The sequence below is a fragment of the Salvelinus sp. IW2-2015 genome, linkage group LG6.1 (assembly GCF_002910315.2).
Source record: "Salvelinus sp. IW2-2015 linkage group LG6.1, ASM291031v2, whole genome shotgun sequence".
Lineage (NCBI taxonomy): Eukaryota > Metazoa > Chordata > Actinopteri > Salmoniformes > Salmonidae > Salvelinus > Salvelinus sp. IW2-2015.
In genome coordinates this window covers 285427-306406 of record NC_036845.1, presented here as the reverse complement: position 1 = coordinate 306406, position 20980 = coordinate 285427, and the positions used below count along the sequence as shown (strand labels likewise).

At 42.1% G+C, this 20980-nt stretch overlaps 1 protein-coding gene across 1 annotated transcript; it reads right to left on the bottom strand.

The window, feature by feature from the left end:
• Positions 1–2416: 2416 nt before the first annotated feature.
• LOC111964816 (extracellular matrix protein 1-like) lies at positions 2417–11504 on the bottom strand. Its single transcript, XM_023988619.2, has 8 exons — positions 11223–11504; positions 10379–10444; positions 9944–10293; positions 9406–9593; positions 5267–5552; positions 4869–5086; positions 3611–3698; positions 2417–3200 (listed from the first exon to the last, which is right to left on the bottom strand). The coding sequence occupies exons 1-8, from the start codon at positions 11281–11283 to the stop codon at positions 3012–3014; spliced, it is 1446 nt and encodes a 481-aa protein (XP_023844387.1). The 5' UTR covers positions 11284–11504; the 3' UTR covers positions 2417–3011.
• Positions 11505–20980: the final 9476 nt, after the last annotated feature.

Below are 20980 nucleotides of genomic sequence, written 5' to 3'. Positions count from 1 at the left end.
TTTTATGTGTGTGTGCGTGTCTCACCATCCCGGCTCATGCCCTGGATCACACACTTCTGCAGTCGGCAGCTCTGGCAGCGGTTGCGGCTGGCTCTGTCTATAGGACAGTTACTCTGTCTGGAACAGGAGTAGGACACGGACGGCAGCTGGCTACGCCGGAAAAAACCCTGAGGGGGAGAGAGGACCATTGACATAACCAATGAAACCCCTGAAAATAAGTCATCTGACCACACGGTTTGTTATGTCTGCTTGGTCAGAGTGAAATTAGGTGTGTAGTGCTGCAGTCTCACCTTGCAGCCCTCGCAGGTGATGACTCCTGATGATTCATCACCACAGATCACAGGCTGTGACTATAACCAAAGAATTCTCTTGGGAGGTAATACGAACATTTGATTGTGAGGTATTCTAGGTCGGGTGAACAAAAGGACATACGTTTTTGTGTGTTATCATAATCACACCATGAGTAGTTAATCATGAAACATACACCCCCGCCTTTCTTCTTCCCAGAGAGTTCTTTATTCCTGTCTGTACGATGTATTGAGAACCCAGCTGGCTGTATGGACAAAGACAGTATATCCCGAGACAGCCATGTTTCCGTGAAACAGAGTATGTTACAATCCCTGATGTCTCTCTGGAAGGAGATTCTCGACCTGAGCTCGTCTAATTTATTAGCCAGAGAATGAACATTAGCAAGTAATACACTAGGAAGCAGTGGATGGTGTGTGCGCCTCCTGAGTCGGACTAGAAGTCCACTCTGAATACCTCTTCTCCGCCGGCGGTGTTTTGGATCAGCCTCTGGAATCAGTTAAATTGCCCTGGGGGTACGAACAAAGGATTCAATTCGGGAAAGTCGTATTCCCGGTGGTAATGCTGGTGAGTTACCGCCGCTCTGATATCCAAAAGTTATTTCCAGCTGTATGTAATAACACAAACATTTCCTGGGCTAATAATGTAAGAAATAACACACAAAAAGCAAAATACTGCAAAGTTGCTTGGGAGCTAGAAGCAGAACTGCCCTATCTGTCAGGCGCCATCTTGCCTATCAACTGTTCAGAGGAGACTGCGTGAATCAGGCCTTTATGGTCGAATTGCTGCAAAGAAACCACTACTAAAGGACACCAATAATAAGAAGAGAGTTGCTTGGGCCAAGAAAAATTAGCAAAGGACATTAGACCAGTGGAAATCTGTCCTTAGGTCTGATGAGTCCAAATTTGAGATTTTTGGTTCCAACCGGCGTGAGACGCAGAGTAGGTGAACGGATCATCTCCGCATGTGTAGTTCCCACCGTGAAGCATGGAGGAGGAGGTGTGATGGTGCTTTGCTCATGACACTGTCTGTGTTTTATTTAGAATTCAAGGCACAGTTAACCAGTATGGCTACCACAGCATTCTGCAGCGATATGCCATCACATCTGGTTTGTGCTTAGTGGGACTATCATTTGTTTTTCAACAGGACAATGACCCAAAACACACCTCCACGCTGTGTAAGGGCTAGAAGGAGAGTGATGGAGTGCTGTATCAGATGACCTGGCCTCCACAATCAGCAGACCTCAACCCATTTGAGATGGTTTGGGATGATTTGGACCACAGAGTGAAGGAAAAGCAGTCAACAAGTGCTCAGCATATGTAGGAACTCCTTCAAGACTGTTGTAAAAGCATTCCTCATGAAGCTGGTTGAGAGAATGCCAAGAGTGTAAAAAGCTGTCATCAAGGCAAAGGGTGGCTACTTGAAGAATCTCAAATATAAAATATATTTTGATTTGTTTAACACACCAACACTGTTGGTTACTACATTATTTCATAGTGTCTTATTTCATAGTTTTGATGTCTTCACTATTATTCTACAATGTAGAAAGAGTCAAAATAAAGAAAGACCCTTGAATGAGTAGGTGTGTCCAAACTTTTGAATAGTCAAGCTGATAAGAGCCTGTACAATAACAGGCTTAGAAAGGTGGAGAAGACTCTCCTGTCCTGACCCAGCGTCACTGGGGTAAGGTATACATTCTTCTGCAACCTGATTGGCTGAACGCAATATGCAACATCTGGGACTAACATTCTTAGCCACTCTCAGCATGGTGGTGGAAAATAGTGTTTCATAAAGAAAGCAGTTTCCCCGTTTTTTTTTCTGCCTTCTCGCCATTAAATCAAATTACGGAGGAAATCGATGCCTTTGCAGCCTGAATGGAGAATGTTTAATGTAATAACCGGTCCATTAAGGATACAAGTGTATATAGCCGGCTTCATACAGTGCCTTTGGATGGTAAGATGAAACGACTCAATATCGCCATCTGCCAGGCTTTGGGCTAAACTCCGTGGCTGTGACAGCTAGTGAGGACCCTGTCTGTCTCTATTAATGCAAGTTCTACTACACTAACTTAGTGGATAAATGTCAGTCACACAGTCAKTATAACATAAGGTCCACTTCCATCAACATTTCAGTTTATTCAAATAATCATTTCAATGTTGTGCATGTGTCAGATAATGACAAATTACAATAACTGGCAGTGCTTCACTCCAAAATAATTAAGACATATTCTATAAAGATTTATTTCAAACGTTAGAAATAGAACAGGACAACTGGACTAGCAGTTCTGGAGCTATATGAAAAATACAACTAACAAATCTGAAACACATCTGCTTTACGAAACAAATCCCCATTTGAATTACCACTTCTTTTTTATATTCATATCAGCTCTCCAGGTGTTCTATCATTATAACACCCTCTTAATGACAGACACTGACAGTCATACTGAAATATTATGTGCACTCGGATACCATACATTAATTGGTTGTCATCTGGCCATGCTAGAAAATATGGAATAAATTTAACTTTCTAACTATAAATTCTGCTTACTCTTACTCTTACCCACACCCTAACCCCTGTTTGACTAAATCATGCACTTGCTCAACAGTTACTCTGTATTAGCCAATTCTATCCTTTCTGGCATGGTCATCTAGTGACTACAAATCCCCTGACCGCCAATTCTGACTGCCATCAGAGTAAAAACTAAATCAGGTGAGGAGGAATTTCCTCTTTCTGAGGTGTGGGGACTTGGTTGCCTTGGTGATGGCATTCATGAGCAGTCTGGAGAGGCACATAGGGGAGTCCTGGGAGAAGGAGGAGGAAGGGCAGGACTTCTGCAAGACAGCGGAAGAGGAGGGCTTCCCCTCAAGACAGCGTCTCTGCGACAGCATCACTAGCTGGGTTCACAGTCAAAGAGAGAAGTTAACAACTATATCAAAAAGCCTGCAATATGCAAAGAGCTACAATATAAAAATAATTGTTTATAACTAACTTAACTCTCAGTCTAAGATCCTGTTGACACTTGATGGCCAATCATGTTCATTTTATCCCATTTACATTTACATTTACATTTAAGTCATTTAGCTGACGCTCTTATCCAGAGCGACTTACAAATTGGAAAGTTCATACATATTCATCCTGGTCCCCCCGTGGGGGAATGAACCCACAACCCTGGCGTTGCAAGCGCCATGCTCTACCAACTGAGCCACACGGGACCAACCGTCCCGTGTGTCCCATTGGGACAACCTGGTTAATATGAGATATGGGGTTGTCTGAGTGAACCTGCATTATTAAGTGTCGAACTCACCTGTATCTGAACACATGCAGTTCTCTGGTCTGCTGGCAGGGAGCAGCATTGGCCCACAAAGTTCTGGACAGGGAGATCCAAAGGGAACCTGAGAGACCAGATTGCAAGATCATCTCAGTATACTACATCTTTGTTTAACTCGATAATCAAACCAAACCAAATCAGTCAAAGATCTTTGTTAGACAGATATGTACAAATGTCCCTGGATCAAACTAGCTGCTGTAATAAGATACTTGTGAAAGTTATTGTATACTATTGTTTTTAAACTTTTGGTAATGGTTTTTGATACAATGCAAATCTGGAATTTTAATGTCATTAACCACATTTCCATCCACAGTTTCATTGCGAGTAAGCTCATACCGTATAAAACAAAACCCACAACAACTGTAATGGAAACAGGAATTTTTTGTAGAATTGTATAAATACTGACAGATCATTTGTTCGTTTGACATGGTGGGATCTTTTCGTCTGTAAAATGAGTTATGTGAGAAATGGCGGTGGAACTGCCTTTATGCACAAGTATTGATATAATAACCATCATATCGACGTAAACTTGCAGTCACTCAATAATATGGTGTGTGGTCCTTCCACTACGACTCAGGAAACTATGCAGTTTATTAGGCTACAGATGAAACAAGTTATGAAGAACTTCACAGGGTGGTGAAGACGCACAGTGATGAGCTTGATGTTCCTTTCCAATAAATATTAAGGGTCTTATTCTGGTGACATGGTGATTGATGATTGACTGCCATTTGAAACATGTAAATTGGTCGCTGTTATCCATAATAATCTCATAATGTAGACTAGCCTACCCAGACTGTATCTGCTAGCTGTTGGCTAGAGCACATGTGCCAAGACCAGAGTTGTCACATTTACTATTTATAACAACAGTTTCTGTGACAAATCTATCGGTAGAGTTGGAATTATGATCGAAACACAGTGAAATTCAGATTTCTATTCAGGAAAATAGAAAAAAATACATTTTGTGTGCACTACAAAAATCAGCAACAAGTTAGTTTGGTGGGAAAATGGCAATATTTAAAATCTGTCACCAACGGAATGGAAACCTAGCTATAGTCACCATCTACTACAATGAAATGTACCCTTTCTGAAAGTTCTGGTTCTGTCACCCAGAAAGATAAACAATCAGGCTGGGCAGCATAAAAATGTGACTGAGGAGGAAAAAGGTCAAATTAAACACACACACACACACACACACACACACACACACCGAATAATGCTAAACAAACACACTTACTTCTTCTTGATGATCTTGTATGTTTCACAGATGTGTCCGAGGGTGTGAGTCTGTGGTGCGGCAGAAGCAGAGTCAAGCTTTTGGTCATAGTCTGGATGAGGGGCGCGGGAGGAGAAACAGGTGTACCTGTCCTCACCTTCTCCCACATCACAACACGAGGAGTTGCGAAGTCTCCCCTTCTGCTCTTCCTCACAGAACCTGTCAAGCACCTCACGCCACTAAGAGAGGAGAGAGATGGAAAAAATATATCATTGTTCACTGTATAGAGGATAGTTTATACAGTTGTTTCAGTTCATCAGCCTTCTTCAGTGTAGGTATGAATTGGATCCTTACTTTTCCCACGTTACCAAGTGCAGGTAGGCAGGCCATAACCCACACACACACACACTGCTCCTTACCTTTCCCTCAGCACAGGGTAGCACGTCCTCCTGTCCCTTACAGCAGTGTTTGAACCCTCTCTCCAGCTGGTTCATAGCCTTTGATTGGCGGGCCAGCCAGCCAAAGCCTGTACGTGGCAGGTACTTGGTGGTGGAGAGGGGTCGGCGGTTGTGTAGGCAGCAGACCAATTCAATGTTGTCGGAAGTAGGGCGTCCAGGGGGGAAGCTGATGTCAGAGTCTCTGGGAGTAGCTTGGGGGCTCTTCTTGTGCTTCTCCCCTCTGGCAGCACATGGACCAGGCTGGGACCTGGGAGGAAAGGACACAATACATATAGTCATTAGTTGCCAGGGCTGTGGCGGTCATGACATTTTGTCAGCCTGTGATTGTCATGCAAATGACTGCCAGTCTCATGGTAATTAGAGTTAATTAACATCAACACGTTTAGCATCTCCTGGCTTCCACACATAGCCTACAAACCACTGATGCAGACCTTTGGAACATCTACATTTTCAGAAGTCTAATAAATCCATTTAATATAGGCTACACCATCACAATAAATCCATGATTTATTTTCGACAGGTTTAAAGAAACATGATATGACGAAAATGTAGTCTATTTCAGAAGAACAGAATAGCATACTCTGAGTTGTCCTTATGTTAGGCCCTGATCAGGCTATGCCATATGGCTGCGGGCTACACTAGTTAATTTAGCAGAAAATATTTTCTTAGAATTCCGTGGCATTGTTTCATAATATGAAGAATACAACTGAACATAGCTGAATAAAATAGAAAGGATATTTTCTCCAAATTATTTACGTGTTGAGTGGTTAACAAAGAAACAGGTCCTCRTGTATGCTTAATGTTTTGTTGTTAATGCAACTTTAGTTGTGGTAAACAGTACCAGTCAAAAGTTTGGACACACCTACTCATTCAAGGGTTTTTCTTTATTTTTACTTTATTTTTACTATTTTCACTATTATAGAATAATAGTGAAGACATCAAAACTATGAAATAACACATATGGAATCATGCAGTAACCAAAAAAGTGTTAAGCAAATCATAATATATTTGAGATTCTTCAAAGTAGCCACCCTTTGCCTTGATGACAGCTTTGCACATTCTTAGCATTCTCTCAACCAGCTTCATGAGGTTGTCATCTGTCATCATTAATTTATGGAATTTCTTTCCTTCTTAATGCGTTTGAGCCAATCAGTTGTGTTGTGACAATGTAGGGAATGGTATACAGAAGATAGCCATATTTGGTAAAAGACCAAGTCCATATTATGACAAGAACAGCTCAAATAAGCAAAGAGAATTGACAGTCCATCATTACTTTAAGACATGAAGGTCAGTCAATCTGGAACATTTCAAGAACTTTGAAAGTTTCTTCAAGTGCTGTCGCAAAAGCCATCAAGCGCTATGATGAAACTGGCACTCATGAGGACCGCCACAGGAAAGGAAGACCCAGAGTTACCTCTGATGCAGAGGATATGTTCATTAGAGTTACCAGCCTCAAAAATTTCAGCCCAAATAAATGCTTCACAGAATTCAAGTAACAGACACATCTCAACATCAACTGTTCAGTGGAGACTGCGTGAATCAGGTCTTCATGGTCGAATTGCTGCAAAGAAACCATTACTAAAGGACACCAATAAGAAGAAGAGATTTGATGGGCCAACAAGAAGAATTTGTCCTTTGCTCTGATTAGTCCAAATTTGAGATTTTTGGTTCCAACCGCCGTGTCGTTGTGAGACACAGAGTAGGTGAACGGATTATCTCTGCATTTGTGGTTCCTAACGTGAAGCATGGAGAATGTGGTGTGACAGTCTGGGGGTGCTTTGCTGGTGACACTGTCAGTGATTTATTTAGAATTCAAGGCACACTTAACCAGCATGGCTACCACATCATTCTGCGGCGATACGCCATCCCACCTTGATTGCGTACAGGACAAGGACCCAAACACACCTCCAGGCTGTGTAAGGGCCATTTGACCAAGAAGGAGAGTGATGGAGTGCTGTATCAGATGAACTGAGATGGTTTGAGATGATTTGGACCGCAGAGTGAAGGAAAAGCAGCCAATAAGTGCTCAGCATATGTGTGAACTCCTTTAAGACTGTTGTAAAAGCATTCCTCATGAAGCTAGTTGAGAGAATGCCAAGAGTGTGCAAAGCTGTCATCAAGGCAAAGGGTGGCTACTTTGAAGAATCTCAAATATAAAATATATTTTGATTTGTTTAACACTTTGTTGGTTACTACATGATTCCATATGTGTTATTTCATAGTTTTGAATTTTTTCACAATTATTCTACAATGTAGAAAATAGTAAATAAAAAAGAAAGACCCTGGAATGAGAGTTCTCATCTATATTATATGTAACTGTCTACTTAACACCACAGAACGAAGCTGGCACTAAGACCGCTCTCAACCAACTCTATAAGGCCATAAGCAAAGAAGAAAATGCTCACCCAGAAGCAGCACACCTAGTGGCCGGGGACTTTAATGCAGGCGAACTTAAATCAGTTTTACCACATTTTTACCAGCATGTCACATGTGCAACCAGAGAAGAAAAAAACATCCAAGACCACCTTTACTCCACACACAGATGCATACAAAGCTCTCTCCCACCCTCCATTTGGCAAATCTGACCATAATTCTAAACTAAAGCAGGAAGTACCAGTGACTCGCTCAATATGGATGTGGTCAGATGACGCAGATGCTACACTACAGGACTGTTTTGCTAGCACAGACTGGAATATGTCCTATGGTCCTTTGCTGTTGTTCTGGGATTGATTTGCACTTTTTGCACCAAAGTACGTTCATCTCTAGGAGACAGAACGCGTCTCCTTCCTGAGTGGTATGACGGCTGCGTGGTCCCATGGTGTTTATACTTGCGTACTATTGTTTATACAGATGAACGTGGTACCTTCAGGCATTTGGAAATTGCTCTCAAGGATGAACCAGACTTGTGGAGGTCTACACATTTTTTTCTGAGGTCTTGGCTGATTTCTTTTGATTTTCCCATGATGTCAAGCAAAGAGGCACTGAGTTTGAAGGTAGGCCTTGAAATACATCCACAGGTACACCTCCAATTGACTCAAATGATGTCAATTAGCCGATCAGAAGCTTCTAAAGCCATGACATAATATTCTGGAATTTTCCAAGCTGTTTAAAGGCACAGTCAACTTAGTGTATGTACATTTCTGACCAACTGGAATTGTGATACAGTGAATTATGAGTGAAATAATCTGTCTGTAAACAATTGTTGGAAAAATTACTTGTGTCATGCACAAAGTAGATGTCCTAACCGACTTGCCAAAACTATAGTTTGTTAACAAGACATTTGTGGAGTGGTTGAAAACAAGTTTTAATGACTCCAACCTAAGTGTATGTAAACTTCCGACTTCAACTGTACATGTACACATTACCTCAACTAACCTGTACCCTCGCACACTGACTCGGTACCGGTGCCCCCTGTATATAACCTCATTATTGTTATTCTTATTGTGTAACCTTTTATTATTACTTTTTATTTTAGTCTACTTGGTAAATATTTTCTTAACTCTTCCTGAACTGCACTGTTGGTTAAGGGCTTGTAAGTAAGCATTTCACAGTAAGGTCTACGCTTGTTGTATTCGGCGCAAGTGACAAATATAGTTTGATTTGATGTAAATACACTTAAATAGAAAATGGAGGGCCCATTTCCCATGGTTAATATTCATGCAGCCACGTAGGCTATAATCCTGTTGTAAAGCGAAGCAATGTGCTAAATATTAGGAAAATTGAGAAATAAATATAGTAGGCTCAGCCTACAGAAAGCTGATGGGATCCTCTTTTTAAAAGAGGCCCAAAGAAATTCCAGCAATTGAATAGCCTATAGAACTGTTGCGCAACATGAGCTCATGGGTTCTCACGAAGTGTTTGATTAGATTTTCGATTACATTTCTATTGATGTCAGAGTGATTAGCGAGACAGTAAGGTGCTGAGTACCAGCACATTAGCAACTGACTGTTAGCAAGTTTGGTACTCTACTAATGACCATCAGCACCACCAGAGCACAGTTTTGGAGAAGCCTAGTTACCATGACTAAACAGTCACGTAATACCGTCACCATAACAGCCCTACCCTAAACCTAAAGTAAACCGGTCTCTCTCTCTCCTTACTTGTGACAAGTGTTGGGGTTAAAGGTGAAGCCAGGTTCAGGTATGGGGGTGGTCGGCAGGTAGGTGGGGTTTGGGCTTTCCCTATGGAAACAGCTCAGTCTGGCCCCGCCCTCCTTCTGGCAGCAGTGGTGCTGGCGTGTCTTCACTGAGGACTCAACAGTACAGAAAGTGGACAGGGTCTGTTCCCACTGTAAGTGACATACACAAACATAAATTCACACATGAAAAATAGAGATAAAAGAAGTCCTAAAATGGTGAAGGTACAGCTTTAGTGGGCCTGACTCATAAACGCCTTCCCCTCTACACAGCTACACAGCTATACAGATAGACTCCAAGGCTGATCTGTTGTGTCTGTATGGGCTTTCCTTCTACTGAGTCTCATCTTCCCTGGACATCCTCTGTCCTCATCACTACTGCATCTGTGCACGTAGAAGGTGGTTCTGTTGGTACAATAGGAGTGAACGGACCAGAACTGAACACAACACGACAGGACAGAATGGAACAGGACAGAATCAAATGTTGCCACAGAAAAACTCACCGCCTGTGTAACGCAGCACAACGTCACTTCCTGGACCTGCTGTGTCCCGTTCCCATGGCAACATGTGTTGTACCAGGACTCTACCCGGTTGACTGCTTCAGCTCGACGACGAAAGTGGCCTCCTCCGTTCCGGGGGAGGGAGTAAGCAGGGTACCGGGGACGATGGCTGCTATGGAGACAGATGGCCTGGAGGTTCTTAGGGGAGGGCCGGCCGGGGGGGAAGAGGACACTGGGGTGGGAATCCCCAAACGAGCGAGGCCCAGCCATTGGCCGAACTCCAGGTGTAAAGTCTGTGTCCAGGTGCAGGGTGATCTCCCTCTGGGTCTTATCAGGCTCCAACTGAATCTCCCCTGGAAGACAGATATACACACAGCACTATGAGGGCATTGAAACACACACACACACACGTATATATACAGTACATGTCACACTAACTTTGCAGGAAATCCTCTATGTCAATGGAGGCCTCTCTCTGTAACAGGTCAGGAAGGGATCTGTTATCTGTGGAAGGGATGAGAGAATGTAAACACACACGCCCACACATGCTAGTTAATAAATAAGCCATAGGACTCTGACCATGTGATGTCAGTACTGTTGTCTGCCACCTAGATTTTTGGAAATCATGAAATCAGAATACTTAAAGCTAATATGTAACTTTTTGGGTGACCCAATTCACATAGAAATGTGACTTATAGATATGTTATTCTCATTGAAAGCAAGTCTAAGAAGCGGAAGATCTGTTCTATGTGTACTATTTCTATCATTCCCATTTCTTAAGTTACATTTTTGCTTCTGGTTTTGTATACCAGCTTCAAACAGCTGAAAATACAAATATTTTTTGGTTATTGAAAAGGAATTTCATAGCGGTTTAGATGGTACAATGATACACTATACATTGCTTGTTTTGTCACAAACTGAAATTAGGCTAACTATTTGAATTTTATCAAGCAGGAAATTGCGGAGCGACTTCTGCATATTGCACCTTTAATTAACATGGTGTGAATTCTCTAGTCTAGATTTTTGTTACACCTAGAATAATAGTTATACTGTTAGTAGACTTGGACAAAGTTGTTCCACACTAAACTGGTGGAATGGAATGTATCACGTCCAACAAATAATGTTTTTCTTCATGATCTTGATAGTGCATAAAAATGACCTCTTCTGCGCACTTCTAACAGACCATGCACAAACAGAAGGGGAGCCATAAACACATAACAGGAAATAAAACAACGACAGAAAGAACTGATGACTACATGCAAAAACCTTGTAGGCTACAAACCTTCAGACGCGCACACCAACACTAATGCACACCAGCAGGCTAGAACCCAAGACCAACCCATTTTGAGTACTGACACGGGAGTTATCCTTGTCCTCTTTCACTGGACTGTTTCAACTCCCTCTGTTTTGCCCTCTTTCACCCCCCACTCTCTTTCCCTGTGTTTAGCAAAGTTGTTCCAAAGCCACGCCAAGTTCAGGAAACAACTCGACAAACGACAACTGGAGTCCCTTCTTTTCAAACCGTTTTGTCCTTTTGGAGTGGTATGAAACAGAGAATGAGTGTGTGAGAGCTGTGAGAGAGCATAAATACATGTATGGTTGTTTTGTGATTGGAGGGAAAAGAGGGAGGGTATTTTCCCACTATGAGTCAGCAGTGCTATGTATTCATGGATGGAAGCCAGTCTTCCCCCCACAAAATTGACCAATAACAAAATAAATAATTGTTCTTCATTTCGCAAGAGGTTGAATGTATCACACTATGGAAAGCAACTGATCGTGCGAAACAGCGCCTCTCTGTATGTGTAATATCGAATGCAAGGTGAAGCTAGCAAGCATTTGGTCTCCCTTGATAAAACACTTGTAAAATAATAGCCAATCAGTGTTGAACTAAACCTAGTGAGCTCAACTGTGAATGGTCCTGGCACAGCCAAAAAAGTGTCAAGGAAGCCAGTTTGGATTTGGCTGCAGTCCAATCACATCACATCATGTCACATCCAGAGCCAAATGTCATTGACAGAAACAACTTGAATCTTGTTGTGTTGTTATCCTCCAGTGACTAGCTAGCTAAGATTGTCCCTTTCCTAAATTAGCCATGGATGAAGATAGGGATTTGGACTTGTTTTCCATACTGGCAAATTATTATAACAGCGATTCTGTTATAATCTAGTCTCTTGCCTGAGTCTCTTGCCTGAGAGGATGGAAGTTTAATATGTAGCTAGATGTAGAAGGCTAATGTTAACCAGCTGGCTCATCGTTTCCCATGAGAGCAAGTTAGGCTAGCGAGCAAGCATTTTAGCCAGGTAGCCGAGGACAACAAAAAATAAAAGCGTGTACTGTATGACAGAGTCATAGAACGTTTCGTCCACATGAAAGAGAGGAGGCGTTGCTAGAAAAGTGACTTATAGATCTGTTATTCTCATTGGACAGTGCAGTTAGATTAACAAGAATTTAAGCCTTCTGCCAAGATCAGATATGTCTATGTCCTGGGATATTTTCTTGTTACTTACAACCTCATGCTAATCGCATTAGCCTACGTTAGCTCAACCAGCCCGTGGGGGACCCACCGTTCCTGAAGAAGTTTAAGAAAGAGCTTCATAGAAATAACGCACATAGGACAGATCTTCCGCTTCTTAGACTTGCTTTCAATTTACAGTAGCTATTACAGTGAAATAATACCATGCTATTGTTTGAGGAGAGTGCACAGTTATGAACTTCAAAAGTTATTAATAAATCAATTTGGCACATTTGGGCAGTCTTGAGACAAAATTTTGAACAGAAATGCAGTGGTTCATTGGATCAGTCTAAAACTTTGCACATCCACTGCTGACATCAGTGGCCAAAATCTAAATTGCGCCTGGGCTGGAATAATACATTATGGCCTTTCTCTTGCATTTCAAAGATGACGGTACAAAAAAAATACAATTTTATTTTTGTTTTTTTCTTTGTATTTTCTTTTACCAGATCGAATGTGTTACATTCTCTTACTTTCATTTAACATTTCCACAAACTTCAAATTGTTTCCTTTCAAATGGTATCAAGAATATGCATATCCTTGCTTCAATGCCTGAGACAGGCAGTTAGATTTGGGTATGTCATTTTAGGCGAAAATTGAAAAAAATGAATGATCCTAAAGAGGTTTTAAGTTACATTTTTGCTTCTGGTTTTGTATAACAGCTTCAACCAGGAAATTGCGGAGCGACTTCTGCATATTGCACCTTTAATTAACATGCTGTGAATTGTATTTATCGAAGAAATGTTTAAAAAAGGTATAATTTTTGTGAATGATATCATAAATAGGACTGGTGGAGTAATGTCACACATGCAGCTAACACAGACATATGGAAATGTCTGCTCTACCCAAAATTACAACCAATTAATTGCAGCATTACCACAAAAATGGAAGAGGCAGGTGGAAGGGGATAAAAGTAAGGAACTTGTATGTCGGCCTTATATTAAAGAACATAAATGGTTAAAGAAAAGTGTGATAAATAAAAACATATACCAATTTCATTTAAGGACCAAAAAACTTACAGCTGTGGCCATATAAATTGCAAAATAGTTGGGAAGAGATTTCGATGTACCCATTCCATGGCACATGGTTATGAATTGATACGCAAAACAACGCCGGATTCAAAACTTCGAATTTTTCATTTTAAATTATTGTACAAAATTTTGCAACTAATAGAATGTTATATATATGGGGGATACAATCTTCTCAGCTCTGTAGATTCTGCTGTGAGGAGGCAGAGTCATTAGACCATTTATTTTGGTATTGTCCGCATGTAGCTCGTTTTTGGTCACAGGTCCAGGAATGGTTGAAGAATTGCAACATTTGCGTAGAACTAACGCTACAAGATGCAATACTGGGGATTTGAAAGCCATAGTCAATCAATCAATAATATAATAATTATTTAGCAAAAAATATTATTTTAATTTACAATCCGTGGAAGCTATGAGAATAGGAAGATTCAAATCTTTTGTGAAGCATCACAGCACAGCTGAAAAATATATGGCAAATAAAAATCCGAAATGGATGATGTTGGAGATAGATGGGAAAGGTTGAGTGGAGCTGAAGGGTGGACTAATACAAGATAAACAATGTAGGGCTAGCGGATCTGTGAAATGTGTATAGGTGCGGAGCTATTGTGAAATAGCACAGTTACAAGTGGAAATCAAACTGGATGGACAACAGAAATAGAGGAAGGACTAAGAACAAACAAGAGAGAACTATTATAAAGTAGACTGTGTCTGTAAATGTGTATAAGATGTATAAATTGAAGGTAAAAACAGAAATGTTTATCAGTTTACTCCAATTGGGGGATCGGTGGTAGGGTTTGCAGGGAATAATAATAAAGGTATACTCTTTTTAAAAAAGTATGTATGTCTATGTAGGTATGTGTATGTATATATGTGTATATGTATGCATACGTGAATGGATATATATATTTACCCKAAAAAATATGGGGGATTGGAAATGATGCAGACAATTACATTGGAAACAACATTCTCTCCGCAATATTAAGCTGATCCACCCCCCAAAAAAAATAAAAAATAAAAAATATATTAAAAAAATAAAACATGCTGTGAATTCTCTACTCTAGATGTTTGTGACACCTAGAATAATAGTATCCATGCTGGCTTTCGCAGGCTACCTGAGACATGAAACAGGTAGGTGGGAGGGCCAATTTGTTAATGCGCAATTTGCTTAAATGGGTAATGGAAACACTTCTACCACTATATTTTTATTCAACACTAGGTTTTGCGGAAACGTTTTTTTTTAGGTGTGAAGTCATTACGTCCAGCAGTTTTTATCTACACAAGATAGTTCAATGGAAACGCACCCTAGTGGAAAAAGGTGCAAATGCAGCCCGCAATTCAAGGGCGTTCCTACAAGTGGGCATTCCTCGCATCTACAGGAACCCTTCTTTATACTTCTATTGGTAAATTTTTAAGCTGACTCCAGTACATAGGCAGGAGGCAGGGGCACTCCAGTACAGTAGGTGGCGGTAATGTACCATAATGTTGGATGCCAACCACCGATCAACCCCACTGAAGAAGAGGCAGGGGCGACAACGGTAGCTAGCTATAGCTAGTACACACCAGTAGACTGTCCTTCGCCCCCACCTGTCGGGCACACATTTTATTTGTCACGTGTGTAATACAACACCGTGAAATGCTTACTCACAAGACCTTAACCAACAATGCAATTAAAGAAAAAATAAGAGTTAAGAAAATATTTACTAAATAAACTAAAGTAAAAATAAATAAAAAGTAACACAATAAAATAACAATAACGAGGCTATATACAGGGTGGACCGGTACCAAGTCAATGTGAGGGAGTACAGGTTAGTCAAGGTAATTTATACATGTAGGTAGAGGTACAGTGACTTTGCATAGATAATAAACAGTAGCAGCAGTGTAAAAACAAAGGGGGGTGGATGTCAATGCAAATAGTCCGGGTGGCCATTTGATTAATTGTTCAGCAGTCTTATGGATTGGGGGTAGAAGCTGTTAAGAAGCCGTTTGAACCTAGACTTACCACTTGCCATGCGGTAGCAGAGAGAACAGTCTATGACTAGGGTGGAGTCTCTGACAAAGCCTGGTATAGAGGTCCTGGCAGGAAGCTTGGCACCAGTGATGTAATGGGCCGTACGTACTACCCTCTGTAGTGCCTTGTGGTCAGATGCCGAGCAGTTGCCATACCAGCTGGTGATAAAACCAGTCAGTATGCTCTCGATGGTGCAGTTGTAGAACTTTTTGATGATCTGAGGACCCAAGCCAAGTCTTTTCAGTCTCCTGAGGGGGAATAGGCATTGTCGTGCCCTCTTCACAACTGTCTTAGTGTGTTTGGATCATGATAGTTTGTTGGTGATGTGGACACCAAGGAATTTAAAGCTCTCAAAATGCTCCACTACAGCCCGTCGATGTGAATAGATAGTTCGGATAGTAAATAGTCCGGGTGGCCATTTGGTTAATTGTTCAGCAGTCATATGGCTTGGGGTTAGAAGCTGTTAAGGAGGCTTTTGGTCCTAGACTTGGTGCTCCGGTAGCGCTTGCCGTGCGGTAGCAGAGAGAACAGTCCATGACTTGGGTGACTGGAGTCTTTGACAATTTTTTGGGCTTTCCTCTGACACCGCCTAGTATACAGGTCCTGGATGGCAGGAAGCTTGGCCCCAGTCATGTAATGGGTCGTACGCACTACCCTTTTGTCATGACTCTCCTGGCTGAGGATCCAAGGCCTCAGATCAGCTTGGCAAATGGCGAACGATGACCCCTCTCACCCACAAAAGAGGAGAGGGAGAGGGGGCTGGGCCGGTTTTATGGTCACCTTCACACCCTGTCGTAAATCAACAAGGAGATAACTATCTCTTGCACTCTAGTATTGGGATCGGAATGGCTTTGTCTAAGAGAGACTTTTGCCGCCCAAAAACTCTAAGAGTAAACTTTGGAACAATATTTCTAACATCCAAATGTGGGAAATGGTCAGTGGGGACCGAAATAATAATCGTGTCATATTGTTTTTCATTTTGTGACGTTATTATGAAACCCCCTTTATCTGTCAAGTTTCCATCGTTGTCTATGTGATATAAAAATTGATTAAACTATTTTTGTTAAGATAGGAGTCATAAGAGATAACTTCTAATCATATCCTTTGCACATTAAGTAGCCACGCCCCGAATGAGATCAGAGAGCTTGACAGCGTGATGAAACTGCCCTATTCGACCAGAGTGCTTAAAAGGACTGACAAAGAATTAATATATCATACCAGACTCTCAACCTCAACACTAGATGAGAAGATAACCTCACCTATAAGACCAGAAAAGTGTGGAGCGTTAGCTACATGTGGGAAATGTTTGAAACGTTGAACCAACACGAGGTGAAGATGATAACCTCAACACCAAACCACGATACCGCCAGTCTGCAGCTGCAAGTGTAAAGTGCTTCAAACTCTGACTAAAGACACAAGGTGGGAAGGAGAAAATCCCATCTCAGACAGTCATTGGTGCATCTGAAAATCTGCTCTGAAAACAGCCCATACAAGCCAGGACAACTAAGAAGAAGGACATTGTGACCTCTGGTGGACAACCAGAGCCTTACACCAATCATCTTCCCTGTAGAAGGATTGATTGGTTTCAACAGAGATAGACGACGAACAAAGGCATCCACAAGTAGATACATTCATTACTTATTTTCCCAAAACGGGCAGTGGTTCGTGTGCAAGGTACTTGATTAATGTGAGGACAGTCCTAGAATGTATCCACGATAAGTGTCCATTTCCTCTCTATCCCTCTTCCCCCCTCAATTTATGTTGTAACAAGCCATCATATCTTGTCAGTCCACTAGAGACTTTTGTCTCAAGTAAGTGTGCATGTGTTTTCTGTGTTATTATTTAGTTAGTTAGAAAATAAATAATTAAACCAATTTGTGTAGTACTGAATAATCAGCAAAGGCTCGGGTTCTTGCAGATCCAAGATGGTTATGACTGTTCAGAATGAGAACTGACGAGGTAATGATTAATAAGTGACTGTTATCGATATATAACTTATATATATCATCTTCAGTTTAATTTGGGAGATGGTAACTCATTAAACAACTTATTCCATGGTGCCCCAAATTCCTAATTAGTTCATTGTTACATGATTAATTGAATTGGGGAATAATTAAACATAGTTAGTGGCTTGAATAAATAACAGTCATCAGATTAATGAAAGTCACGTCATTACACTCAGTAGCGCCTTACGGTCAGATGCCCGAGCAGTTGCCATACCAAGCGATGATGCAACCGGTCAGGATGCTCTCGATGGTGCATCTGTAGAACCTTTTGAGGATCTGGGGACCCATGTCAAATCTTTTCAGTCTCCTGAGGGGGAAAAGGTTTTGTCGTGCTCTCTTCATGTTTGTATGAAGAGGGTATGTTTGCACCATGATAGTTTGTTGATGTGGACACCAAGGAACTTGAAACACTCGACCCGCTCCACTACAGCCCCGTCGATGTTAATGGGGGCCTGTTCAACCCGCATTTTCCTGTAGTCCACGATCAGCTCGTTTGTCTTTCTCACATTGAGGAAGAGGTTGTTGTCCTGGCACCACACTGCCAGGTCTCTGACCTCCTCCCTATAGATCGTCTCATCATTGTCGGTAATCAGGCCTACCACTGTTATGTCATCAGCGAACCTAATGATGGTGTTGGGGTTGTGTTTAGCCACGCAGTCGTGGGTGAACAGGGAGTACAGGAGGGGACTAAGTACACACCTCTGAGGGGCCCCAGTGTTGAGGATCAGCGTGGCAGGCGTATTGTTGCCTACCCTTACCACCTGGGGGCGGCCTGTCAGGAAGTCCAGGATCCAGTTTCAGAGGGAGATTTTTAGTCCCAAGGTCCTTAGCTTAGTGATGAGCTTTTTGGGCACTATGGTGTTGAACGCTGAGCTGTAGTCAGTGAACAGCATTCTCACATAGGTGTTCCTTTTGTCCAGGTGGGAAAGGGCAGTGTTGAGTGAGATTGAGATTGCGTCATCTGTGGTTCTGTTGGGGGAGTATGCGAATTGGAGTGGGTCTATGGTTTCTGGGATAATGGTGTTGATGTGAGCCATGACCAGTCTTTCAAAGCACTTCATGCCTACCGACGTGAGTGCTACGGGGCGGTAATCATTTAGGCAGGTTACCTTCGCTTCCTTGGGCATAGGGACTATGGTGTTCTGCTTGAAACATGTAGGTTATACAGACTCGGTCAGGGGGAGGTTGAAAATGTCAGTGAAGTCATTTGCCAGTTGGCCGCGCATGCTTTGAGTACACGTCCTGGTAATCCATCTGGCCCAGCGGCTTTGTGAATGTTGACCTGTGTAAAGGTCTTGCTCACATCGGCTACCGAAAGCGTTATCACACAGTCGTCCGGAACAGCTGGTGGTCTCATGCATGCTTCAGTGTTGATTGCCTTGTCTGGTAGGCTCACGTCACTGGGAAGCTTGAGGCTGGGTTTCTATTTGTAGTCCGTAATAGTTTTTACACCCTGCCACATCCGATGAGCGTCAGAGCCAGTGTGTTAGGATTCCATCTTAATCCTATTCTAAGTTTCCGGATTAGTGTCACGCTCCTTGAAAGCGGCAGCTCTAGCCTTTAGCTCGATGTGGATGTTAACTGTAATCCATGGCTTCTGGTTGGGATATGTACGCACGGTCACTGTGGGGATGACATCGTCGATGCACTTATTGATGAAGCCGAGGACTGAGGTGGTATACTCCTCAATGCCATTGGATGACTCTCTGAACATATTCCAGTATGTGCTAGCAAAACATTCCTGTCGCGTAGCATCCGTGTCATCTGACCACTTCCGTATTGAGCCTGTCACTGGTACTTCCTGCTTTAGTTTTTGGTTGTAAGCAGGAATCAGGAGGATAAAATTATGGTTAGATTTGCCAAATGGAGGGTGAGGGAGAGCTTTGTATGCATCTCTGTGTGTGGAGTAAAGGTGGTCTAGAGGTGTTTTTTCCTCTGGTTGCACATGTGACATGCTGGTGGAAATTAGGTAAAACAGATTTAAGTTTGCCTGCATTAAAGTCCCCGGCCACTAGGACTGCCACTTCTGGATGAGAATTTTCTTGTTTGCTTATGGCCTTATACAGCTGGTGCCAGCATCGGTTTGTGGTGGTAAATGGACTTCTACGAATAATATGGATGAGAACTCTCTTGGTAGATAGTGTGGTCTACAGTTATCATAAGGTACTCTACCTCAGGCCAGCAATACATTGAGACTTCTTTAATATTAGACATTGCGCACTAGCTGTTATTGACAGATAGACACACACCCCCACCCCTCATCTTACCAGACGTAGCTTCTCTGTCCTGACGATGCATGGAAAATCCCACCAGCTCTATATTTATTTATTTTTATTTAACCTTTATTTAACTAGGCAAGTCAGTTAAGAATCACAGGACAAGTACTTTCCAATAAGGACAAGTTATTAGAAACATAGCTACTGTGCACACGCAGAATAATAATAATTTAACTAAGCAAGTCAGTTAAGAACAAATTCTTATTTACAATGACAGCCTACCGGGGAKTAGCCTTGTTCAGGGGCAGAACGACAGATTTTTACCAGCTCGGGGATTTGATCCAGCAACCTTTCAGTTACTGGCCCAACACTCTAACCACTAGGCTATCTGCCGCCCCAGATAACCCAGTGCAGAGTTAACACTGAAGGATTCCATTGTAAATCCACAGACTGTGGCTCCCCCTTGCCTCACCCCTTTACCCCTTTCCTTTCCCTCTCTCCCCTCATCCCTCCTCCCCTTCATCCCTCCTCCCCTTCATGGGTGACACACAAACACAATGTCCCTGAGCAGTGTTTCTCAGCTTTATAACTTCCCAGGAAAAGCAGGATTAAAAGGAGGAAGAGTAAGATAGCTTATATGACTAAAACTCAAGGGACAATCTACCGATAATCTTCAAACGGTACTTTAAACTCACAGAATTAGTACTTTTGATGGTACAGAGATTGTATGCCAGATTTGACTGATAGTTTTTGTTCTGAGATGTGTCTAGAAGAATCAGTAAGTCAGAAATGTGTGTTTGTGCTGGAACAGAACACACATTCCCCAGGAAAGGCCAGAGAGCACAGCAAAAAACAACTCAGAGAGAGACCACATGTAACTCTCCCTSTCACTGTTACTGTGTGGGACTGATCCTAGTCCCTGAACGCTGGGCAACCTCTCTGACCGGATTTGAAGCGTTTGTGGTTGTAGGGCGGAGAGAGAGAGTGGTTGTCTTAATCATGTCCTAACAACTCACCCGGGTCTTAGTCACTTCTCCTTGGGAGCTCAGTAAACAACATTCTTCAGTTCTCTCATACAAGACTCTTAGACCGAACAAAAGTCTCCCCATACACACAACAAAGCTCAGCTGAATGTCAGCCACTGCCACTCTCACACACAGTTAAGAAGTGGTGTTCTGTACCCACATCCAGTTAGGATACTTTCAGCTACGAGGTACCGAAGGTAAAGTCATGAAAGAAAGACAGACATCCGCACACTGCTGAATGCCTC